The 26,569-nt window shown below is 44.2% G+C and overlaps 1 protein-coding gene across 2 annotated transcripts in view; it reads right to left on the reverse strand.

Moving 5' to 3' along the window:
• Nucleotides 1-26,569, reverse strand: part of FAM120C (family with sequence similarity 120 member C) — a 109,039-nt gene that overhangs the window by 39,554 nt on the left and 42,916 nt on the right. For both annotated transcript variants that reach the window (XM_034950282.3, XM_034950284.3), the window contains exons 5-10: nucleotides 22,373-22,472; nucleotides 21,408-21,484; nucleotides 20,711-20,991; nucleotides 19,653-19,926; nucleotides 18,568-18,739; nucleotides 8,370-8,619 (exon numbers count right to left, since the gene is read on the reverse strand). In XM_034950282.3, the coding sequence (XP_034806173.1) occupies nucleotides 8,370-8,619; nucleotides 18,568-18,739; nucleotides 19,653-19,926; nucleotides 20,711-20,991; nucleotides 21,408-21,484; nucleotides 22,373-22,472 (1,154 nt within the window). The remainder of the gene's footprint in view (nucleotides 1-8,369; nucleotides 8,620-18,567; nucleotides 18,740-19,652; nucleotides 19,927-20,710; nucleotides 20,992-21,407; nucleotides 21,485-22,372; nucleotides 22,473-26,569) is intronic.

Genomic DNA, 26,569 nt, shown 5'->3' on the forward strand with positions numbered 1-26,569 from the left:
GCGATATCTATCAAGTACCTAGAAATTAATTTAAAATGTAGGAGATCTCAACGGAAAAAAATTAACTATACTAAGACATAAAGGAAGAAACCTGAATAAATGGGAGAGGTAAACTATTATCTTTGGATGGGAGGACTTAACATTATAAAGATGTCAAAGCTCCCCAAATTAATCTATAAATTCAATTCAATGACAAAAAAAATCCCGACAAGATTTTGGTGGAAACTAGACTGATCACAAATTATATATGGAAGAGTAAGGGCTCCTAAGGTGCAAGGATAACTAGTATAAGTCTCAAAAAAGAAAAGAGTGGAGATTTGTGCTGCCTGATATTAAGGCAAATTGCAAACCCTTAATAACTGAAACAATGTGATATTGATGAGGACCCTAATGGGCAGTGAAACAAAATAGAATCCATGAATGAACTTATACAGATATAAAAACGTAGTACATAATGGCCAGGCGCGGTGGCGCACGCCTGTAATCCCAGCACTTTGGGAGGCAGAGGCGGGTGGATCACTTGAGGTCAGGAGTTCAAGACCAGCCTGGGCAACATGGTGAAACCCGGTCTCTACAAAAATACAAAAATTAGCTGGGTGTGGTGGTGCGCGCCTGTAATCTCAGCTACTCAGGAGGCTGAGGCAGGAGAATCGCTTGAACCCAGGAGGTGGAGGTTGCAGTGAGCTGAGATCGCGCCACTGCACTCCAGCCAGCCTGGGTGACAGAGACTCTGTCTCCAAAAAAAAAAAAAAAAACATGTAAATACAAGGGACCCTGCTGTGGTTGAATGTCCCCTCCAAAACTCATATTGAAACTTTATCCACAGTGTGGCAGTATTGAGTGGTAGGGCCTTTAAGATGTGATTTGATCTTTAGGGCTCTACTCTCACAGATGGGCTAATCCATTCATGGATTAATGGGTTATCATGGGAGGGGAACTGGTGGCTTTATAAGAAAAGGAAGAGAGACCTGATGCAGCACATGAGCGTGATCAGCCCCTTTACCATATGACCAGCAAGAAGGCTCTCACTAGATGCAAGCCCCCTAACCTTGGACTTCTTAGACTCCATAACTGTAAGAAATAAATTCCTTTTCTTTATAAATTACCCAGTTTCAGGTATTCTGCCATAAGCAACAGAAAATAGACTAAGAGGCAGGGCACAGTGGCTCATGCTTATAATCCCAGCACTTTGGGAGGCCAAAGTGTGGGAGGATCACTTGAGCCCAGGCGTTCAAGACCAGCTTGGGCAACATAGACCCCATCTCTACAAAAAACAAAAAATCCAGGCATGGTGGCATGCACCTGTAGTCTCAGCTACTTGGGAGGCCGAGGTGGGAGGATCACTTTAGCCTAGGAGGTGGAGGCTGCAGTGAGCCATGATCACGCCACTGCACTCCAGTCTGGGTGACAGAGCAAGACCCTGGCTATAAAAAAAAAAAAGAAAAAAGAAAACAAAGAAAATTGGTACTGAGAAGTGCGGGTTTCTGGTAACGAATACCTGAAAATGTGGAAGCAGTTTTGGGAGGCTGAGGCAGGAGAATCGCTTGAACCCAGGAGGTGGAGTTTGCAGTGAGCCGAGATCACGCCACTGCACTCCAGCCTGGGTGACAGAGCGAGACTCCGTCTAAAAAAAAAAACCAAACATGGTACATAAGAAAGGTCGGGGAAAGAAAGGATCATTCAATACATCAAGCTGGGAAACTGGTGTATTATGTAAATAAAGTTAGATCCTTTCTCACAGCATGTACAAAATATCTACTGTATTAAGGACCTGATATGGAAGGCAACATTATAGAAGTATAAGAAAACGTAGAAAAATATCTTTTTTTTTTTTTTTTTTTTTCTGAGATGGAGTCTCGCTCTGTTGCCCAGGCTGGAGTGCAGTGGCGCAATCTCGGCTCACTGCAAGCTCTACCTCCCGGGTTCACGCCATTCTCCCGCCTCAGCCTCCTGAGTAGCTGGGATTACAGCCGTATTTTTAGTAGAGACGAGGTTTCACCGTGTTAGCCAGGATGGTCTCGATCTCCTGACCTCGTGATCTGCCCATCTCGGCCTCCCTAAGTGCTGGGATGACAGGCATAAACCACCACACCCAGCCAGAAAAATATCTTTATGACTTAGGGGTAGGGGAGAATTTATTAAATAAGACACCAAAACACACACCATAAAGGTAGAAAATCATGGGCTGGACAGAACCAAAATAAATACTTCTCAGTGAAGGGAGAAGTATACTGATGTCTGCAATTTACTTGGAAATGCAGTAAAAAAGATGGAAAAATCAATGCCTAGTGATGAATAAATGGACAGTTATATGAAGTAAAGCAAATATGATAAATATTAATTATAGAATCTAGGTGGTGGTTATGAGTGTTCACTGTACTATTATTCTAATTTTTCTATATATATGAAATTATAATAAAAAGTTGGCAAAAATTTGCCCACTTTCTGGCTGGGCATGGTGGCTCATGTCTGTAATCCTAGCACTTTGGGAGGCCAAGATGGGAGGATTGCTTGAGCCCAGGAGTTCAAGACTGGGCAACATAGTGAGAGCCTGTCTCTAAAAAAAAAAAACTTTAAAAAATTAGCTGGGCATGGCCGGGTGCAGTGGCTCACGCCTGTAGCTGCAGCACTTTGTGAGGCTGAGGCGGGAGGATCACTTGAGGTCAGGAGTTTGACACCAGCCTGGCCAACATGGAGAAACCCCGTCTCTACTAAAAATACAAAAATTGGCCAGGCGTGGTGGTGGGCCCCTGTAATCCCAGCTACTCGGGAGGCTGAGGCAGGAGAATCACTTGAACCCAGGAGGCAGAGGTTGCAGTGAGCCGAGATCAAGCCACTGCACTACAGACTGGGTGACAGAGCGAGACTCTGTCTCAAAAAAAAAAAAAAATTAGCTGGGCATGATGGTGTGTGCTGTAGTCCCAGCTACTTAGGAGACTGAGGCGGAAGGATCACTTGAGCTCAGGATGTTGAGTCTGCAGTGAGCTGTGATTGTGCCACTGAACTCCAGCCTTGGTGACAGAGCAGGATCCTGTCTCCAAAAAAAGTAACTTGCCCACTTTTACCACTCCTATTCAACATAGTACTGGAAGTCCTAGCCAAAGCAATCAGGAAAGAGAAAAAAAATATAAGACATCCAAATGGGAAAAGAGAAAGTGAAATTATCCCTGTTTGCTGATGATATCATCTTACATCTAGAAAAACCCTAAAGAATCCTCCAAAAGACTCCTAGATTTGATAAATGAACCCAGTAAAGTGTCAGGATACAAAATCAATGTATGAAAACCAGTAGCATTTCTATACACCAGTAATGATCAAGCTGAGAACCAAATCAAGAAGTCAATCCCATTTACAATAGCTACAAAAAAAAACCACCTAGGAATATATTTAACCAAGGAGGTGAAGGATCTCTACGAGGAAAACTACAAAACACAGATGAAAGAAATTATATATGACATAAAGAAATGGATAAACAATTCATACCCATAGATCGGAAGAATCAATATTGTGAAAATAACCATACTGTCCAAAGTAATCTACAGATTAAATGTAATTCCTATCAAAATACCAACATAATTTTCCACAGAATTAGAAAAAACAATCCTAAAATTCATATGGAGTCAAAAAAGAGCTTAAGTAGCCAAAACAATACTACACAAAAAGAACAAAGCCGGAGGCGTCACATTACCCGACTTCAAACTACTACAAGGCTATAGTAACTAAGACAGCATGGTAGTGGCATAAAAATAGACACATAGATCAATGGAACAGAATAGAGAACTCAGAAATAAAGCCACATACCTACAGCTAATTGATCTTTGATAAAGTTGACAAAACACATACTGGGGAAAGAATACCTTTTTAATGGTATTGGGATAGCTGGTTAGCTACATGCAGAAGCATGAAACTGGGCCCCTATTTCTCACCACATACAAAAATCAATTCAAGATGGGCTGGGTGTGGTGGCTTATGCCTGTAATCCCAGTACTTTGGGAGGCTGAGGTGGGTGGATCACCTGAGGTCAGGAGTTCGAGACTGGCCTGGCCAACACAATGAAACCCTGTCTCTACTAAAAATACAAAACTTAGCGGGGAAGGGTAGTGCACACCTGTAATCCCAGCTACTCGAGAGGCTGAGGCAGGAGAATCGCTTGAACCCGAAAGGCAGAGGTTGTCATAAGCCGAGATCGCGCCACTGCACTCCAGCCTAGGCGACAGAGCAAGACCCCACTCAAAAAAAAGGCTGGGTGCAGTGGCTCATGCCTGTAATCCCAGAATTTTGGGAGGCTGAGATGGGCGGATCACCTGAGGTCGAGAGTTTGAGACCAGCCTGACCAACATGGAGAAACCCCGTCTCTACTGAAAATACAAAATTAGGGCCGGGTGCAGTGGCTCATGCCTGTAATCCCAGCACTTTGGGAGGCTGAGGTGGGCGGATCACAAGGTCAGGAGACTGAGACCATCCTGGCTAACACAGGGAAACCCCATCTCTACTAAAAATACAAAAAAATTAGCCAGGCGTGGTGGCGGGTGCCTGTAGTCCCAGCTACTCAGGAGGCTGAGGCAGGAGAATGGTGTGAACCTGGGAGGCGGAGCTTGCAGTGAGCCGAGATCGTGCCACTGCCCTCCAGCCTGGGTGACAGAGTGAGACTCTGTCTCAAAAAAAAAAAAAATACAAAATACAAAATTAGCCAGGCGTGGGGGCACATGCCTGTAATCCCAGCTACTCAGGAGGCTGAAGCAGGAGAATCGCTTGAACCTGGGAGGTGGAGGTTGTGGTAAGCAGAGATCACGCCATTGCACTCCAGCCTGGGCAACAAGAGCAAAACTCCATCTCAAAAAAACAAAAACAAACAAAAAAACACAAAAGTCAACTTAAGATAGATTAAAGACTGAAATGTAAGACCTGAACTATAAAAATCCTAGAAGAAAACCTAGAAAAAACTGTTCAGGACATTGGTCTAGGTGAAGAATTCATGATTAAGACTTCAAAAGTGGCCAGGTGCGGTGGCTCACACCTGTAATCCCAGCATTTTGGGAGGTCAAGGCGGGTGGATCACCTGAGGTCAGGAGTTCAAGACCAGCCTGGCCAACATGGTGAAACCCCATCTCTACTAAAATAAAAAATTAGCCGGGCGTGGTGGCGTGCACCTGTAATCCCAGCTACTCAGGAGGCTGAGGCAGGAGAACTGCTTGAGGCTGGGAGGCTGAGGCTGCAGTGAGCCAAGATCACGCCACTGCACTCCAGCCTGGGCAACAGAGCTAGACTCCATCTCAAAAAAAACACCTCAAAAGCAAATGCAACAAAAACAAAAATAGACAAATGGGCATAAATGAAAAAGCTCTTGCACAGCAAAAGAAATAAGAGTAAACAAACAACCTGCAGAATGAGAGAAAATATTTGCAAAATATGTATCCAACAACCACAACAAAAATGCCTGCACCAGGCCGGGCGCGGTGGCTCACGCCTGTAATCCCAGCATTTTGGGAGGCCGAAGTGGGCGGATCACCTGAGGTTAGGAGTTCAAGACCAGCCTCAACATGGAGAAACCCCGTCTCTACTGAAAAAAAAAAAATACAAAATTAGCCGGGCGTGGTGGTGCATGCCTGTAATCCCAGCTACTCAGGAGGCTGAGGCAGGAGAACTGCTTGAACCTGGGAGGCAGAGATTGCGGTGAGCCGAGATCGTGCCATTGCACTCCAGCCTGGGCAACAAGAGCGAAACTCCGTCTCAAAAAAAAAGAAAAGAAAAAAAAAGCCTGCACCTGTATGTTTATTGCAGTACTATTTGCAATAGCAAAGGTATGGGATCAACCTAAATGTTCATCAATGAATGAATGATTAAAGAAAGTGTGATACATACACACACACACACACACACACACACACACACACACTGGAGTACTATTCAGCCATAAAAAAGAATGAAATCATGTCTTTTGCAGCAACATGGATGGAACTAGAGGCCATTATCTTAAGTGAAATAACTCAGAAAGTCAAGTACCACATGCTCTCACTTATAAGTGGGAGGTAAATAATGTGTGCACATGGACGTAGACAGTGGAATAATACACACTGGGGACTCAGAAGGGTGGGAAGGGGGTGAGGGATTGAAAATTACTTAATGGGTACAATGTACACTATTTGAGTGATGGCTACGTGAAAAGCCCAGACTTTACCACTATACAATATATCCATGCAACAAAAGGACACCTGTACCCCTTAAATCTATAAAAATAAAGTTTTTTTTTGTTTTTGTTTTTTTGTTTTTTTTTTTTGGTTTTGTTTTGAGACAGAGTCTTGCTCTGTCATCCAGGCTACAGTGCAGTGGCACAATCTCGACTTACTGCAACCTCCACCTCCGGGGTTCAAGTGATCCTCCCTCCTCCCAAGTAGCTGGGACCACAGGTGTGCACCACCATGCCCAGCTAATTTTTGTATTTTTAGTAGAGACAGGGTTTTGCCATGTTGGCCAGGCTGGTCTTTAACTCCTGGCCTCAAGTGATCCACCCGCCTCGGCCTCCCAAAGTGCTGGGGTTACAGGTGTGAGCCACTGCACCCAGCCTAATTTTGTTTGTTTGTTTGTTTTTTTGAGACAGAATCTCACTTTGTTGCCCAGGCTGGAGTGCAGTGGCACAATCTCAGATCACTGCAACCTCTGCCTGCTGGGTTCAAGCGATTCTCCTGCCTCAGCCTCTCAAGTAGCTGGGATTACAAGCACCCGCCACCATGTCTGGCTAATTTTGTATTTTTTTTTCTTTTTTTTGTATAGATGGGGTTTCACCATGCTGTCCAGGCTGGTCTTGAACTCCTGGCCTCAAGTGATCCGCCCACCTTGGCCTCCCAAAGTGCTAGGATTACAGGCATGAGCCACCACGCCCAGCCAAGTTAAATTTTTAAAAGGCTAGTAAAAACAAAATACTGCTGGTAAACAAAGAACACTATATATAAAGTTTAAACAAATTGTGACTGATACACATGCACAGACACATGCATGCACACTCAAATATAGAAAAGATATTTGCTACATGTGTGTCTGAGTGTACACACATACATATCTGACAAAGAACTTCTGTAATCAGCAAAATAAGACAAGTAACCTAATAAAAAATTTGCAAGACAAATAAAGAAGCACTTCAGAGAATGAGAAAACTCAAATGGCTAATAAGCATAAAAATAGAAGATCAACCTCCTCTGTAGTCAAATGCAAATTAAAATTAAAGATACTACTTGAAAACACTAGATTGGCAAAATTAAGAAGTTTTATGGTATTAGTACTGGCAATAATATGAGGAAATGAAACACATATTGTTCACAGGAATATAAACTGGTGCAGCTATAATCTAGAGCAATTTGGCAGTATTTAGTGAAAAAGCTACATGCATATTTTACAGGATCAAGAAATTCTACTTCTCAGTATATGCTTTAAACTGACTCAGGAACACAAAGAGACACAGACATCTATGAAGAAATCCCCTGCAGCACTATTTGTAATACCAAAGAACTGGAAACAATTATCTATCAATCAGTATTAGTATTTGATAGAACATAACCCAACAGTGAAGAGGAACAATTGATATATGAACATGGACAGACCTCAAAAATAATATTGAGTGAAAAAAAGAAACAGGCCGGGCGGGGTGGCTCATGCCTGTAATCCCAGAACTTTGGGAGGCCAAGGTGGGCAGATCACCTGAGGTCAGTTCGAGATCAGCCTGGCCAACATGGTGAAACCCCATCTCTACTAAAAATACAAAATTAGCAGGCATGGTGGCACATGCCTGCAATCCCAGCTACTTGGGAGGCTGAGGCAGGAGAATCATTTGAATCCAGGAGGTGGAGGTTGCAGTGAACCAAGATTACGCCATTGCACTCCAGCCTGGGCAACAAGAGTGAAACTCCATCTCAATAAAAAAGGGAAAAAAAAGAAACAATGAGATGTACAGCACAATACCATTCATGCCATAAAAGGAAACATGTTTACCCATAGAAAATACTATAGACTGTGCATGAATACATGGATATCTAAACAAATATATGGAAGATGGCTTGGAAGGACACACATCAAATACCCAAGAGTAGATGACTATGGGTGAATAAAAGAAGGAAATTGGATCAGGGACGAGGACTGAACAAGACAAAAACTAAACTAAAACCAGATATAAAAGAGGAGTCATGCATGGACCGATATGACCAAGGATCATAAACTGAGGAGGCTGTCTGAACAATCATTTTCGGTGTTTCTGGCGCATAAGCCAAACATAAAATAAAAATTTCCCCACCTTGAAATACCATAAAAGCAGGTGCTTAAAGGAAATATAAAAAAAGTAAAAGAGAAAGAACAGGCCACCTGCCTGTCAGGTAGCTTACCGGAGTACACAACACATGAGCAGCAGATGGGTGGGGACATTAGCTGGATTGAGCATACTGGGCGTGTCCGACTTCATACAGGCCAGGAAGGCCCGCATCCTTCTGTTCTTGTCTTCAACTGCTTTGCCTAGCCAGAGCTTCTTGAGGTTTGGGCAAGTCCATTCCCGAAATGTCAGTGCAGACACCAGCTCAGGGGTTTGAGGTGACTTCCCTTTATAGGCAGACCACTCTTTAAGGATCACTGAAGGAACTGGAAAACAGAAATTGAGGAAAAAGAGGCTCTAGAGAATCTCTCAGCATTTCTACGGCTAGCCACAGGACATTGACAGGCTCCATTGCATTTCAACTCTTAATTTTCTGTCACAATAATTTTTATTTTTAGCAGCAGGAATAGTACACGTTTATTAAGTGCTTGATATGCAAGTACTTTATATATATCATCTCATTAATCCTCACAAAAATCCTGAGAGGGAACTATTATGATACGTTATCACAAAACAAAAGGCTTATTTTGCAGATAAAGAAATCAAGGGGCTGGGTGTGGTGGTTCACACGTTTAATCCCAGCAATTTGAGAGGCTGAGGCAGGAGGATCGCTTGAGCCCAGGAGTACAAGACCAGCCCCGGCAAGATGGAGAGATCCCACCTCCACAGAAAATTTAAAAATTAGCTGGGTGTGGTGGCATGCGCTGCCAGCGACTTGGAAGGCTGAGGCAGGGAGTATCCCTTGAGCCCAGGAGTTTGAGGCAGCAGTGAGCTATGATCTTCCCACTGCACTCCAGCCTGAGTGACAGAGTGAAATCCTGTCTCTAAAATAAAATAAAATAAAATAAAATAAAATAAAATAAAATAAAATAAGGCCAGGCGTGGTGGCTCACACCTGTAATCCCAGAATTTTGGGAGGCTGAGGTAGATCACTTGAGGTCAGGAGTTCAAGACCAGCCTGGCCAACATGGTGAAACCCTGTTTCTACCAAAAAAAAAAAAAATTAGCCAGGCATAGTGGTGGGTGCCTGTAATCCCAGCTACTCTGGAGGCAGAGGCAGGAGAATCGCTTGAACCTGGGAGGCGGAGATTGCAGTGAGCCAAGATCAAGTCACCACACTGCAGCCTGGGCGACAGAGCGAGACTTCGTTTGAAAAAAAAAACAACAAAAAACAAAAAGTAACTTGGAGAAATAAATCAAGGTCCAATGTCACACATTTCTTAGTTACTCTGAATCTTATTTTTTCAGTAGATGCACCAGGGTAAACAAGGAAAGAAGCACAAGGAAGAATTATGTAAATATCTGGCTTTATAATACACAATGAGATACACCAAAAGATATTAAGATATTTCACAAAATTCTCAAAAAAATCAACATCTTTTAGATTCACAAAGGCAGGCTGGGCGTGGTGGTTCACGCCTGTAATCCCAGCACTTTGGGAGGCCGAGGCGGGCGGATCACCTGAGGTCAGGAGTTCGAGACCAGCCTGACCAACATGGAGAAACCCCATCTCTACTAAAAATACAAAATTAGCTGGGCATGGTGGTGCATGCCTGTAATCCCAGCTACTCGGGAGGCTGAGGCAGGAGAATCGCTTGAACCCAGGAGGCAGAGGTTGCAATGAGCCAAGATTGTGCCATTGGACTCCAGCCTGGGCAACAAGAGTGAAACTCCATCTAAAAAAAAAAAAAAAAGAACCTGGCATTTTCACTCAGCATATGCCCTTAAGATCCATCCATGTTGCTGCATGTATCGATAGTACATTCTTTTTTTTGCTGAGTAGTATTCCATGGCAAGAATGCACCACAGTTTAATCATTCACCCATTGAAGCATATCTGGGTTGCTTCCAGTTTGGGGTCATAATGCTGTCTTGTGAATATGTTCCTGCATGAAAATAAATCTTTATTTCTCTAATATAAATGCCCAAGAGTGTAAGTGCTGGGTTGTATAAGTCTATTTTTAGTTTTGAAAGAAACTGACAAATTATTTTCCAGAATGGCAGTATCATTTTACATTCCCACCAGCATTTACGGGTGATCCAGCTTCTCTGCATCCTCTCCGGGATATGGTATTATCACTATTATTCACCTTTGGCATTTTGGTAAGTATGTAGTGATATTTCATTGTGGTTTTAATTTGTATTTTTCTAATGGCTACTGATGTTGAACATCTTTTCATGTCTTTATTTGCCATATGTATATCTTCTTCAGTGAAATGTCTGTGCATGTCTTTTGCCAATTTTCTAATTCAATTGTTTTTGTTATGTTCAGTTTTGAGAGTTCTTTATATATTTTAGATACTAGTATAGATATGTGGTACTTGTTCAACTATGGATGTCCAGTTGATCTAACACCATTTATATAAAAGAAACAAAAAACAACAAAAAAACTATCCTTCCTCCAATGAAGTGCTTTTGCAGCTTTGTCAATAATCAGTTTGCTGGCCAGGCGTGACGGCTCACACCTGTAATCCCAGTTGAGGCTGAGGCAGGAGAATTGCTTGAGCCCGGGAGGCAGAGGTTGCAGTGAGCGGAGATTGTGCCACTGCACTCCAGCCTGGGTAATAGAGCGAGACTCTGTCTCAAAAAAAAAAAAAAAAAATCAGTACTCATATGGGACTATTTCTGGATGCCCTGTTGTATTCCATTGATCTACGTGTCAATACCTCTGCCTAGTCTTTTTTTTTTTTTTTAAGACAGGGTCTCGCTCTGACACCCAGACTACAGTGCAGTGGAGTGATCTCAGCTCACTGCAACCTCTACCCACTGGGCTCAAGTGATCCTCTCACCTCAGCCTCCTGAGGAGCTGGGACCACAGGTAATACACTACCACAACTGGCTATATATATTTTTTGTATTTTTAGTAGAGATGGGGTCTCTCCATGTTGCCCAGGCTGGTCTCGAATTCCAGAGCTCAAGGGATCCACCCACCTTGGCTTCCCAAAGTGCTGGGATTACAAGCGTGAGCGGCCATGCCTGGCCTACAATCTTAATTACTGTAGCTACCTAGTAAGTCTTACAATCAGGTTCAGCAATTGCTTTCAACTTATTCTTCCTTTTCAAAAATCATTTTAGCTAGTTTAATTCCTTTGTCTTTCCATATAAACATTAGAATCATCTTGTCTATATTTACAAAGAATCTTGCTGGGATTTGGATAGGAACTGCATCACACCTGTGTTATCAATTTGGGGAGAACTGACATCTTTACTATGTTGAGTTTTCTAATCCATGAACATCTGTATCTCTCCATTTATTAAGATCTTTGATTTCATCAGCATTTTGTGACTTTCAGCATACAGATTTTCAACACCTTTTGTTAAATTCTTATTTCATTTTCTTTGGAAGGACTGTAAATGGTCTTGCACTTTTTTCAGTTCCACATGTTCATTGTTAGTATATAGAAAGGTAATCAATTTTTATATATTTATCTTGTATCCTGCAACCTTAACAAACTCACTTATTAGTTCCAGGAGTTTTGTTGTAGATTCCTTGTGATTTTTCTACACAGACTGACTATATGCCATCTGCAATTACAGTTTTATTTCTTCCTTACTGATGTCCATGCCTTCTATTTCATTTTCTTGCCTTACTGGTCTGGCTAAAACTTCTATTAGTATGTTGAAGAGCAGTAGAAAGAGCAGACATTCTAGACTTCTTCCTGATTTTAGGAGAAAAACATCTTTCACCATTAAGTACAGTTGATCCTTGAACACAAGTTTGAGCTACACGGGTCCACTTATGCACAAATTTTTTTCAACCAAACACTGATAGAAAACACAGAATTCACATGATGCCAAACCCACGTATATAGAGGGCCAATTTTTCATGTACACAGGTTCTGCAGGGCCTACCTACTGTGGGACTTGATTATGAGTGAATTTTAGTATATGTGGGGGTCCTGGAACCAATCCCCCACATATGGCAAGGAATGACTGTATGTTAGCTGTAGGTTCTTTGTAGATGTTCTTTATCTTCAGGAAGTTCCCTTCTATTCTTAGTTTCCTGATAGTTCTTATCATGAATGAGTATTGAATTTTGTCAAATGCTTTTTCTGCATCCATTGATATAATCACATGATTTTTCTTCTTTAGCCTGTTTATTTGGTGGATTATATTTACAGATTTTTCAAATATTGAACAAGTCTTACAACAATGGAATAAACCCTACTTGGCCTTGGCCATGGCATGTAATTCTTTTTATATATTGCTGAATTCCCCTGGCTGATATTTCGTTAAGAATTTTTGCATCCATATTGTCCTAGTCAATTTGGGCTGCTATAACAAAGTACCATAGACTGGGAGGCTTATAATCAACAGAAATTGATTTCTTACAGTTGTGGAGGCTCGGAAGTCTAAGATCAAGGTATTGGTAGAGGCATCTGGTGGGAACCTGCTTCCTGGTATGCAGATGGCTGTCTTCTCATTGTATCCTCATATAGTGGAGAGTAGAAAGAGCTATCTGGGGTTCCTTTTATAAGGGCACTAATCTCATTCATGAAGGTTCCATGCTCATGACCTAATTATCTCCCAAAGGCCCCATCTCCTAATACCATCACATTGGGGGTTAGGATTTCAACATACGAATTGCAGGGGACAGGAACACTCAATCCATAACATATATTGATGAAGGATACTGGTCTGAAGTGTTGTTTTTATGTAATCCCTTTTCTTTTTAAGAGATGAGATGGCCGGGTGCAGTGGCTCACGCCTGTAATCCCAGTACTTTGGGAGGCCGAGGCGGGCGGATCACGAGGTCAGGAGATCGAGACCATCCTGGCTAACATGGTGAAACCCTGTCTCTACTAAAAGTACAAAAAATTAGCCGGGCCTGGTGGTGGGCGCCTGTAGTCCCAGCTACTCGGGAGGCTGAGGCAGGAGAATGGTGTGAACCCGGGAGGTGGAGCTTGCAGTGAGCCGAGATTGTGCCACTGCATTCCAGCCAACAAACAAGACTCCATCTCAAAAAAAAAAAAAAAAAAAAAAAAAAAAGATGAGATCTTATTCTATTACCCAGGCTGGAGTGCAATGGAGTGGAGTGATCACAGCCCACTGCAGCCTCAAACTCCTGGATACAAGCAATCCTCTGGCCTCAGCCTGCGGGGTAGCTGGGACTACAGGTACGCATCATGCTCAGCTATATTAAAAAAAATTTTTTTTTGTAGTGATGGGGTCTCACTATGTTGCCCAGGCTGGTCTCAAACTCCTGGCCTCAAGCATCTTCCCACTTGGGCCTCCCTAGGTATTGAGATTACAGACGTGAGCCACCATGCCTGGCCCAGGTATCTTTTTTGATATAATGATTTCTTTCCCTTTGAATGTATGCCCAGTAGTAGGATGGCTAGATTGAATGGCAGTTCGTTTTTTAGTTGAGAAATCTCTGTATTATTTTCTATAAAGGTTGTACTCATTTACATTCCTACCAACAGTATATAAGCATCCCCTTTTCTCTGCATCCTTGCCAACATCTGTTGGTTTTAGACTTGGTTCACGGCATCCTCCACCACCCAGATTCATGCAATTCTTGTGCCTCAGCCCCGCTTCCCTTCTCACCACCCTCCCACCCCCTCAAGAAGCTGGGATTACAAGTGTGTGCCACCATGCCCAGCTAATTTATTGTGTTTTTAGTAGAGACGGGTTTCGTCATGTTGGCCAGGCTGGTTTCAAACTCCTGGTCTCGTGTGATCTGCCCGCCTCAGCCTCCCAAAGTGCTGGGATTACAGGCGTGAGCCACTGCACCCAGCTCACTGTGGTTTTAATATGCATTTCTCTGATAGCTAGTGATGCTGAGTATTTTTTCATATATTTGTCGGTCACTTGTACGTATTCTTTTGTAAAATGTCTTTTCTTGTCCTTTGCCTACTTTTTTTTTTTTTTTTTTTAATTGATCATTCTTGGGTGTTTCTCGCAGAGGGGGATTTGGCAGGGTCATAGGACAATAGTGGAGGGAAGGTCAGCAGATAAACAAGTGAACAAAGGTCTCTGGTTTTCCTAGGCAAAGGACCCTGCGGCCTTAGGCAGTGTTTGTGTCCCTGGGTACTTGAGATTAGGGAGTGGTGATGACTCTTAACGAGCATGCTGCCTTCAAGCATCTGTTTAACAAAAACATCTTGCACCGCCCTTAATCCATTTAACCCTGAGTGGACACAGCACATGTTTCAGAGAGCACAGGGTTGGGGGTAAGGTCACAGATCAACAGGATCCCAAGGCAGAAGGATTTTTCTTAGTACAGAAAAAAATGAAAAGTCTCCCATGTCTACTTCTTTCTACACAGACACAGCAACCATCCGATTTCTCAATCTTTTCCCCACCTTTCCCCCTTTTCTATTCCACAAAACCGCCATTGTCATCATGGCCCGTTCTCAATGAGCTGTTGGGTACACCTCCCAGACGGGGTGGTGGCCGGGCAGAGGGGCTCCTCACTTCCCAGTAGGGGCGGCCGGGCAGAGGCTCCCCTCACCTCCCGGACGGGGCGGCTGGCCGGGCACGGGGCTGACCCCCCACCTCCCTCCCGGGCGGGGGGCTGACCCCCCACCTCCCTCCCGGACGGGGTGGCTGCCGGGTGGAGACGCTCCTCACTTCCCAGACGGGGTGGCTGCCGGGCGGAGGGGCTCCTCACTTCTCAGACAGGGCGGCTGCCGGGCGGAGGGGCTCCTCACTTCTCAGACGGGGCGGCCGGGCAGAGACGCTCCTCACCTCCCAGACGGGGTTGCAGCCGGGCAGAGGCGCTCCTCACATCCCAGACGGGGCGGCGGGGCAGAGGCACTCCCCACATCTCAGACGATGGGCGGCCGGGCAGAGACGCTCCTCACTTCCTAGATGGGATGGCAGCCGGGAAGAGGCGCTCCTCACTTCCTAGATGGGATGGAGGCTGGGCAGAGACGCTCCTCACCTCCCAGACTGGGCAGCCAGGCAGAGGGGCTCCTCACATCCCAGACGGGGCGGCGGGGCAGAGGCGCTCCCCACATCTCAGACGATGGGCGGCCGGGCAGAGACGCTCCTCACTTCCTAGATGGGATGGCGGCCGGGAAGAGGCGCTCCTCACTTCCTAGATGGGATGGAGGCTGGGCAGAGACGCTCCTCACCTCCCAGACTGGGCAGCCAGGCAGAGGGGCTCCTCACATCCCAGACAATGGGCGGCCAGGCAGAGACACTCCTCACTTCCCAGACGGGGTGGCGGCCGGGCAGAGGCTGCAATCTCGGCACTTTGGGAGGCCAAGGCAGGCAGCTGGGAGGTGGAGGTTGTAGCGAGCCAAGATCACGCCACTGCACTCCAGCCTGGGCACCATTGAGCACTGAGTGAACGAGACTCCGTCTGCAATCCCGGCTCCTCGGGAGGCCGAGGCTGGCGGATCACTCGCGGTTAGGAGCTGGAGACCAGCCTGGCCAACACAGCAAAACCCGGTCTCCACCAAAAAAATATGAAAACCAGTCAGGCGTGGCGGCGCGCGCCTGCAATCGCAGGCACTCGGCAGGCTGAGGCAGGAGAATCAGGCAGGGAGGTTGCAGTGAGCCGAGATGGCAGCAGTACAGTCCAGCTTCGGCTCGGCATCAGAGGGAGACCGTGGAAAGAGAGGGAGAGGGAGACCGTGGAAAGAGAGGGAGAGGGAGACCGTGGGGAGAGGGAGAGGGAGAGGGAGACTGTGGGGAGAGGGAGAGGGAGACCGTGGGGAGAGGGAGAGGGAGAGGGAGAGCTGCCTACTTTTTAATGGGGTTATTTGCTTTTTTCTTGTTGAGTTCCTTGTAGATTCTGAATATTACCCCTTTGTCTAACGCACAGTTTGCAAATATTTTTCCCATTCTGTAGGCTATTTACTCTGTTGATTGTTTCTTTTGCTATGCAAAAGTCAAATATGTTTATAACTGTTTATCAAAGCATTTTTATGGTGGCTGTTGTGAAATCCTTGTCAGATAATTCAAACTTCTGTCATCTCTATGTTCGTTTTCTTTTCTTGAGGTCTGAATTTGTTATCTTTCTGGTTCTAGGTATGATGAGGAATTTTCCATTGAAAACTGGACATTTTGGGTATTATTTTAAAATACTCTGGATCTTACTTAAACCTTGTGTATTAGGAGGCCTTTTCTGACCCCACTATGGTGGGTGAAGGGGGACACTGTGTCATTATTGACAGGTGGAAGTGGAAGTCCTGGCTCCCCACTTGACCTTATCTGACACCTCCCCAGCAGGAGCAGGTAGGGGCACCTCATTACAGCCTGGGTAAGTATGGAAGTCTAGGTTCTTCATTTGGCCTTTGCTGGTAGGGGTGGGGGTAGACCATTGTTTTCCTGTGGTATTTGGCTGGAGTACAGAGATTATTATTTAAAAATCTTTGTGTTGTTAGGTTGTTCCTTTCTGGTCCTTTGGCCAGAGAAAGTAGGTTTTGTGGTGGGCTTATAATGGTCTGCAGCTGTTGACATTTATGGGCTGCCAGTTTGTCCTACACCCAGTCTGGGATACATGAGGCAAAAAGAAAATTCAGGGAACTCACCACTGCACCACTGTGTCATTCCTTGGGCCCCAAGATTTCTACTTTCTAGAGTGTCTTGTCCTTGTTTTATGGATAATGTCCTGGGCTTTTAGTTGTACTTAGCATGAGGACTAAGGAAAAATACATCTGATCTACTCTATCTTCCCAGAAACAGAGAAATGTTCTTTTGAACACACTAATTTGACTATGGCACTGTGTAGCTTAAAATACTTCAATGTCTCCAACTACCTACAGGTTCAAATCCCAAAACAAAAAATTCATGGGAGAGAGACTGTTAGATATACCTCTATGTTCCCAAAGCCCAGTATGGTTCTTTCTTTTTGTGTGTGAGACGGGGTCTCCTCTGTCACCCAGGCTGGAGTGCAGTGGTGCGATCACAGCTCACTGCAGCCTCAACCTCCCAGGGTCAAGCAATCTTCCCACCTCAGTCCCACAAGTAGCTGGGACTAGAGGCACATGCCACCATGCCCAGCTAATTTTTTTTTTTTTTTTTCTGAGACGGAGTTTCGCTCTTGTTGCCGAGGCTGGAGTGCAATGGCACGATCTCGGCTCACCGCAACCTCCGCCTCCTGAGTTCAAGCGATTCTCCTGCCTCAGTCTCCCAAGTAGCTAGGATTACAGGCATGCGCCACCATGCCCGGCTAATTTTGTATTTTTGGTAGAAACAGGGTTTCTCCATGTTGGTCAGGCTGGTCTCGAACTCCTGACCTCAGGTGATCCGCCCGCCTTGGCCTCCCAAAGTGCTGGGATTACAGGCATGAGCCACTGCACCTGGCCTGTTTTTCTTTTTTCTTTCTTTCTTTTTTTTTTTTTTTTTTGAGACGGAGTCTGGCTCTGTCACCCAGGCTGGAGTGCAGTGGAGCGATCTCGGCTCACTGCAAGCTCCGCCTCCTGGGTTCATGCCATTCTCCCGAGTAGCTGGGACTACAGGTGCCTGCCACTGTGCCCGGCTAATTTTTTTTGTATTTTTTAGTAGAGATGGGGTTTCACCGGGTTAGCCAGGATGGTCTCGATCTCCTGACCTCGTCATCTGCCCGCCTCGGCCTCCCAAAGTGCTGGGATTACAGGCGTGAGCCACTGCGCCCGGCCTTTATTATTATTATTATTATTTGAGACAGGGTCTCACTCTGTCACCCAGGCTGGAGTACAGTAACACGATCAGGGCTCACTGCAGCCTTGACCTCCCAGACTCAATCAATTCTCCCATCTCAGCCCCCCAAGTAGCTGGGACTACACGTGTACACAACCACGCCTAATTTTTTCAATTTTTAGTAGAGACGGAGTTTCTCCATGTTGCCCAGGCTGGTCTTGAACTCCTGGACTCAAGTGATCCATCCACCTCAGCCCCACAAAGTACTGGGATTACAGGCATGAGGCACAGCACCCGGCATTTTTTCTAGTGATGGAGTCTTGCCACGTTGCCCAGGCTGGTCTTGAATTCCTGAGCTTAAGTGATCCGCCTGCCTTGGCCTCCCAAAGTGCTGGGATTACAGGTATGAGCTGCCATGCCTGGTCCAGCGTGGTTCTTATAAGTAGTAGTCACTCTAAATGCTTGAATAATTGCAGAATTGGGGCTTAAGTTAATGTATTCCCAGTATCAGTATGCATTTTGTTGAATGTTGCATTTTCTTAAAGACTACTCCATAGCCAAAGGTACCCAATGTGCCTGGACAGACATATCTGCTGTGTCAAGTGCTGAGAGAATTGTCATAGCTAGAACTACACTTACCTTCCACAGGCAGCCGCCGTCGCATGGCCAAGCGTTCCATTTTCCTCTGCGTCTCTGCCAGACTAAAAAGAACTCCATATACATATTGACGAGCTGACCGGAATAAGAGAGCAGCTGGAGGCAGCTCCATGTTACACTCATCCTCAATACATACGGGGATCTTAATTTCACCCTAACAAGAGAACGTTCCAGGGAAAAGGAAAAAATGAGTTACCTCAAGGTTTAGAACTGAGCTGAGAAGAACCAATAATAAACTGTAGCCTCTGTGGCCTACTAAATTTTTTATTTGTATTTAGACAGTTTCATACTAAAAAGAAGCTGTAACGAGCTTAGCTGATTGCAGCCTACTTATAAGCTATATTTCATTTTTAAAGTCTCAACGGCCGGGCATGGTGGCTCATGCCTGTAATCCCAGCACTTTGAGAGGCTGAGGCGGGTGGATCACCTGAGGTCAGGAGTTCTAGACCAGGTGAAACCCCGTTTCTACTAAAAATACAAAAGTTAGCCAGGTGTGGTGGCAGGTGCCTGTAGTCCCAGCTACTCAGGAGGGCTGAGGCCGGAGAATTGCTTGAACCTCGGAGGCAGAAGAGTACAGCACTCCAGCTTGGGCAACACAGCGAGACTCTGTCTCAAAAAATAAAACAAAATAAAATAAAATGAAGTCTCAACAATGACTATAGCTAATGAATGGGGAAAGTCCACCTTAGGCATTTTGCTGGAGGATGGACATGTATAAGACCAGAGGAGGGGAACAGCTTTGTGGAAGTAGAAAAAGAAATAAGGAAAAGGGCATAAAGCCTCTTAGACTGTGTCCATCCCTAGAACCAGACCAACTTGGTGCATTATCTACTTCAAAATCTCACAATTACACTTCTCTTCTAGGGGACTCATTTACCACACAGTCCCAACTCCTGCTAGTCTGACCTCACCTAAGGCCTTAGTAGGATGAGGGGCCCACCACATGTGGCCTTCTTTTTCTAACTTCATATACCAGTGACCAGAATGTTCTTTGGTAACTTACAGTCCTAGGAAGTAGGAAGTACAGTGTTAAGAGCAGGGAGGTAGGTGCTGATGTGCTGCCTCACCTTAGTGAGGACATGGTAGATATATGGGTACATAAGACCCCTCCGGTGTCTGTGTTCAGCAACTCTCAAGACTTCTGGAGCTACTGGAGGTAAGGGTGGAATGGTGATATCCATGTGGTTCCTCGTAGACATAGACAGCAGAGATGGGATGTGGGGCTCACCATCACCTAGGCTCGCTTCTGAAACTCCAGTATCAACAGGCTGTGCCCAGGACCCTCTGTCACGATTGGGATTTCCCCACTCAGGCTGGTGATGAAATGCTTCTGTGATATGACTAAAAAATGTAGAAAGACAGTGTCAAACAGAAAAGGGAGATTGATAAAGATATTCCTACTTAAGATGCCTGTTCTGGACCCAAGGGGTCTCACAAACCCTTTGGAGGGCAGGACACTGGGTTAGCACTGGACTGGTACCTTTCCTCTCAATGGCCATTACTGACTTCCTGGTTTCTTTCACCTGACACCAACCAAAGTGATCAAAAGTCATGGGAATCACTCTGGACCCTTTATACCTTGTAAGAGGCCATGTTTAGAGTTTGCTTATGTTTTAAGAAAATAATCACAATTACAACCTCAAAGCAGCTCTGTTTCCCAGGACTAATCTGCTTAGAGGAATAATCTACGAACAAATGAGCTAGCACAAATCCCACTGTTTTAATCCTCAGAACCCTGTCTTAGTTACTAAGCAATAAAATTGCTTACTCAACGATTCCACTATTTCCACTCTATAAATGCTTTTCTTTTTTTGACATTTAATCTGCCCTCCTCACAAATTAAGAAATGACAGCCACAATACCCATACCAAGGCTTCCTTAATCAGCTCCTATGCTGCCTTTTACTTCAGTGGCCTGGGTGTTTGAAAATTACCATCTGCACAGGGCCAAATAAGCATGAAGTGGGCAAGCATAGAAAACGTTTTCCTACTTTGCTTTCCTAAGAGCAAAACACTACAGAGGAAACCCAGGAATACACTTTCCCACACCCTCCACCCATCTAACAAGCAAAATAATACAGATGCCTCAGAAATCTACTTCCTTAGGTGTCTACAGAGATACTTACTCAGAGCTAGCTCCATTTGGCTCATCACCATCAGAGGAAGAGGAGTGGGAAGAGTCTGGTCCCAAAGGAGGTGAGGCTTTAGAAGGCAGGTAATTGGGAAACTGGGATGCAGAAGAGTCATAGGAGACAGCCCAATTGGCAAAGGGGCTGTTCTGCAGCATGGGATCCTCAGAAAAAGCATGAGATTCCCCCAAAGCATGGGAGGAGAAGAGAAGAGATGAGTTGGGTCCCACTGGGAATGGTGGTGGATATTTCACTTTCTGGGGCACTTGATGAGAAAACTAAACGATAAAACAGAGATAAAAGCTATTTAACATTTTATAAGGCTCCAAGATGGCTCCCTCAGAAGTTGTGACACAGTGGATGATGCCAGCAGCGGAGATTGTTGAGATACAAAGCACCTAATGAGAATAATGAGAAATGATGTATGAACAGAATCCTCCACAGACAGGACAATGAACAGTTGAAGTCTCCTAGAACTATTCTCTGATATTAGCTAATCTATTTTCACAATGACTAGTGGTTACTGATTTGGATGCTTTTTTTGCATAGTCTTCCAGCCTTAAGTTGAGAAGGTAATATAGTATATATAGCCTTGACAGTCTAATAACACTGAATCACCCTAACTCCTCAGATTATAAAAATCAGGAAGCAACCTGAGTCTAATGCTATCTCAAGCTTCTTAAAGGATGCTTACCATTGGCTTTCCAGCAGAAATGGTGCCCACTTGATTTCGTGGAAGGGGAGGATTTCCAAGCCTATTATTCCGAAAACCTGAAGCCAAGAGAAAGAGCTATACTTCAGTCAATCCTAATAATTTTACCATGTTATATTCTGCTCACCCCATATCACCTGAAAAAGTGTTATTAATAAATAAGTTACAATTTATTGAACAGCTACTATGTGCCATGCTGAGAACCTTACATAAATTATTTCATCTGATAAGAATCTTATAAAGTAGGTATCATGAGCCACATTTCATATAAATGTGACTTGCCAAGGTTCACTTGCTGGTAATTAGCAGAAGTGGAATTCCAACTCAGGCCAGACCCCAAAGACAGGGATATTTTACATATACCAGGCCAGAATGGGGGTTGGCATCAGAAGAAGCCCGAGCTAAGGAAATGGCATTGCACCCCATCTGTAAATTTGAGAAAGCAGGGCCCTTCTTTTTTTTTTTTTTTTTTGAGGTGGAATTTCACTCTTGTTGCCCAGGCTGGAGTGCAATGGCGCGATCTTGGCTCACCGCAAACTCCGCCTCCCGGGTTCAAGCGATTCTCCTGCCTCAGCCTCCTGAGTAGCTGGGATTACAGGCGCCTGCCACCACGCCCAGCTAATTTTTTGTATTTTTCATAGAGACGGAGTTTCACCATGTTGGCCAGGCTGGTCGTGAACTCCTGACCTCAGGTGATCCGCCTGCCTCAGCTTCCCAAAGTGCTGGGATTACAGGCGTGAGCCACTGTGCCTGGCCAGGGCCCTTCTTATGTTACGTCTCTTATGACACAGAAATCAAAAGGAGAAAGCCTACCAAACAGGGATGAGGAATGACTTGTAGGAGGATATAACACGAATGAGTGATTCCGCTCTGGCCCTGGAGTTCCTGAGGGACCAACTCAGTTTCCCCTATGAACAGAGCAGCTTAGGGTCAGATGGAAGCCTTACCTAGAAAGGAGGGACCCACTGGCAGCGAAGAGAGTTTGGTTGTGACTGAATAGTACTCAACTGCTTTCTTGAATCGCTCTATTTTATCTTCTGTCCTGGACTGGATGTTGGAACATCAGATTTTCAGAAGAAAAAACATGAGAGTGTTTTTTAAATACAGTTCATAATTTGGGAATCAAAATAATTATCAGAAATCAAATATTTAAAGAAACCTAAGACAGCAAATTTTTGCTTTGCAGACAAGATTAGGCAGGGAGAAAGCATTATGAAACATCAAATATGGAATACTTAAAGCTTATATTTTGTGCTATTCTAAAATGATTACATGATCATTACAAAAAAATACAATGGGATAAGGGGGAAAAATCACATAGTACCACCATCCAAATATATTTTGGTGTCTTTCTAAAATAATTGGTGTCTTTCCTTACAGTATGTTTTAATTTTATTATTATTATTATTATTATTATTATTATTATTTGAGACAGAGTCTCGCTCTGTCGCCCAGGCTAGAGTTCTGTGGTGTGATCTTGGCTCACTGCAACCTCCACCTCCCGGGTTCAAGCGATTCTCCTGCCTCAGCCTCCCGAGTAGCTGGGATTACAGGTGTGTGCCACCACGCCCAGCTAACTTTTGTATTTTTAGTAGAGACAGGGTTTCACTATGATGGCCAGGCTGGTCTCGAACTCCTGACCTCAAGTGATCCATCTGCCTTGGCCTCCCAAAGTGCTGGGATTACAGGCGTAAGCCACGGTGCCCGGCCAATTTTTTTTATTTTTGCTCAGGCTGGTTTTAAACTCCTGGCCTCAAACAATCCTCCTGCCTCAGCTTCCCAAAGTGCTGGGATAATAGGCATGAACCACTGTGTCTGGCTTACAGTATTATTTTGTATAATTTTGTTGATGTATAGCTGGTCTATTTTAATATATGTATTTTTGTATAGTTGACAGTATGCTTTATGTACAATTTTGTATCCTGCTTTTATTATAATAATCTAAGTAATTTTGAATGGCTGCATATTTTGTCATTATGAATGTGTCATAAATTATGTAACCTCTTCCCTAATAAAAACACTTAGGTAATTTTTCACGTTTGGCTTTTGTAAGTTATACAGCAAAGAGTATATATTGTCTATATAAATTTTTTTCTGGATTTCAGATTATGCTCTTAGGAAAATATCCTAAAAATGAAATTATTGGTTCAAAAGGTATGAACATTAAAATCAAAGGCACTTAAACATATATAAAACCACAATATGACACCACTACATATCCACCAAAATGGCTAAAGTAAAAGACTATCAATATCAAGCACTGGCAAGGATATGAAGTAACTGAACTCCAGTACATTGATGGTGGGAGTGTACATTGGTACAGTTTGGAAAACAATTTGGCAGTTTCTTATAAAATTAAATTACACTTACCATATGATACAGCAATCCTACTTCTTCTAGGAGGATACAGTTAAATACTACCCAAGAGAAATGAGTACATATATCCACCAAAAGACATGAACAAGAATGTTAACAACTACTTTATTCATAATAGCCCCAAACTGGAAACAACTCAAATATATATCAATGGAAGAATAAATAAATTGTGGTATATTCATACAATGGATTACTATACAGTTATAAAAAAGAACAAAGTATTGATATACACGATAATATGTGTAAGTCTCAAAGATATTATACTGAGTGAAGAAGGGAGACACAAAAGAGTACACATAAACTGGGCCTGGTGGCTCACACCTGTAATCCCAGCACTTTGGGAGGCTGAGGCAGGCAGATCACTTCTGCCCAGGAATTCAGACCAGCCTGAGTAACATGACAAAACCCTGTCTCTGCAAAAAATACAAAAATTAGCTGGGTGTGGTGGCGTGTGCCTGTAGTCCCAGGCACTTGGGAGGCTGAGGTGGGAGGATCGCTTGAGCCTGGGAGGTCAAGGCTGCAGTAAGCCGAAATTGTGCCACCGCACTCCAGCCTGGGCAACAGAGACCCTGTCTCAAAAAAAAAAAAAAAAAAAAAAAGAGTACATATAAAGTTCAGGTAAAGGAGGGCCAGGTGCAGTAGCTCACACCTGTAATAGCACTTTGGGAGGCCAAGGTGGGGCTCACCTTTGGCCAGGAGTTCGAGACCAGCCTGGCCAACATGGTAAAACCCTGTCTCTACTAAAAATACAAAAATTAGCTGGGCATGGTGGCGCACGCCTGTAGTCCCAGCTACTTGGGAGGCTGAGGCAAAAGAATCGCTTGAACCCCGGAGGCTGCAGTGAGCCGAGATCTTGCCACTGCACTCCAGCCTAGGCGACAGAGTGAGACTGTCTAAACAAACAAACAAACAAAAAGTTCAGGTAAAGGCAAAACTAATCTGTGGCAACAGAAGTAAAAATTAATGTTTATCTCTGTAGGGAAAGGGCTAAGAAGGGGCTTTTTCATTTATCAAGCCTTTTCCAAAGTTATTTAAAAGTCTCCTTGAATATAACTTTAAGACCATCATAATATTTCATCAAGTGGAATGGAAGATATTAAAGTCATTTTCAGTTTCTAATTATAAATAATACTCTCACATAGGCATATTTTTATGTAGGTCTTCTGGGTTATTTCATAGGGCAAATTTTTAGAAGTGTAGTTACTAGCTCAAAGGGTGTGATCATTTTCACAAACTCTTGACACATGATACTAAATCTCTTTCCAAAACAGATGTCTCAAGTTATACTACCATCATGAATGTACGAGAGTGTCCCACCATACAGCCCTAGTGTTGAGTATTCTCTACAAATAAAAAACTGTAAAACATGTATAATGTTATCTCTCATAGATTGTGATTTTTTTTGCTTTTATTTATTTATTTATTTATTTATTTATTTATTTATTTTTTTGAGATGGAGTCTTGCTCTGTGCCCAGGTTGGAGTGCAGTGGCACAATCTCGGCTCACTGCAACCTCCTGGGTTCAAGTGATTCTCCTGCTTCAGCCTCCCGAGTAGCTGGGACTACAGGCACCCGCCACCATGCCCAGCTAATTTTTTTTGTATTTTTAGTACAGACGGGGTTTCACTGTGTTAGCCAGGATGGTCTTGATCTCCTGACCTCGTGATCCGTCCATCTCGGCCTCCCAAAGTTCTGGAATTACAGGCGTGAGCCACCTTGCCTGGCCCCTGCTTTTATTTTTAAATTTTTTTATTTATTTGTATTTTTGAGACAGACAGGGTCTCCTCTGTTGCCCAGGCTGGAGTACAGTGGTGTGATGATAGCTCACTGCAGCCTTGAACTCCTGGGCTCAAGTGATCTTCTCACCTCAGCCTCCTGAGTAGCTGGACTACAGGTGTGTACCACCACACCTGGCTAGATTGTGATTGTTAACACTCCAGGATCTATACAGCATTCCAGGCCTCTTTATTTGCAGCGTGCATGTACATAAACACAAGAGTTGAGGTCTTCAGGTCCTCTAGCCTCACTTAAAAACAAAATGGCTCTCCTTTTTCCAAAAAGCTGAATTTCATGTAACTATTTGAAAGAAGGGTTCCCGGCCGGGCACGGTGGCTCATACCCATATTCCCAGCACTCTGGGAGGCCGAGGCGGGCGGATCACTTGAGTTAAGGAGTTCGAGACTAGCCCAGGACAACATGGTGAAATCCCGTCTCTATTAAAAATAAAAAAAATTAGCCGGGTGTGGTGGCGTGCACCTATAATTTCAGCTACTTGGGAGGCTGAGGCAGGAGAATTGCATGAACCCAGGAGGCGGAGGTTGCAGTGAGCTGAGGTCGCACCATTGCACTCCAGCCTGGGTGACAGAGACTCTGTCTCAAAAAAAAAAAAAAGAAAAAGAAAAAAGAAAAGGAAAGAAATAATAGCTGGGCGCGGTGGCTCACACCTGTAATCCCAGCACTTTGGTAAGCTGAGGCGGGTGGATCACCTGAGTTCAGGAGTTCGAGACCAGCCTGGCAAACATGGTGATACCCCATCTTTACTAAAAATACAAAAAAGTAGCCAGGCGTGGTGGCGGACACCTGTAATCCCAGCTACTCAGGAGGCTGAGGCAGGAGAATCACTTGAACCTGGGAGGCAGAGGTTGCAGTGAGCTGAAATCACACCACTGCACTCCAGCCTGGGCAACAAGAGTAAAACTCCGTCTCAAAGAAAAAAAAAAAAAGAAAAGAAAAAGAAAAAAAGAAAGAAAGAATAGCTGGCCAGGCAC

The sequence above is a fragment of the Pan paniscus genome, chromosome X, assembly GCF_029289425.2.
Source record: "Pan paniscus chromosome X, NHGRI_mPanPan1-v2.0_pri, whole genome shotgun sequence".
In the NCBI taxonomy this organism is placed as follows: Eukaryota; Metazoa; Chordata; class Mammalia; order Primates; family Hominidae; genus Pan; species Pan paniscus.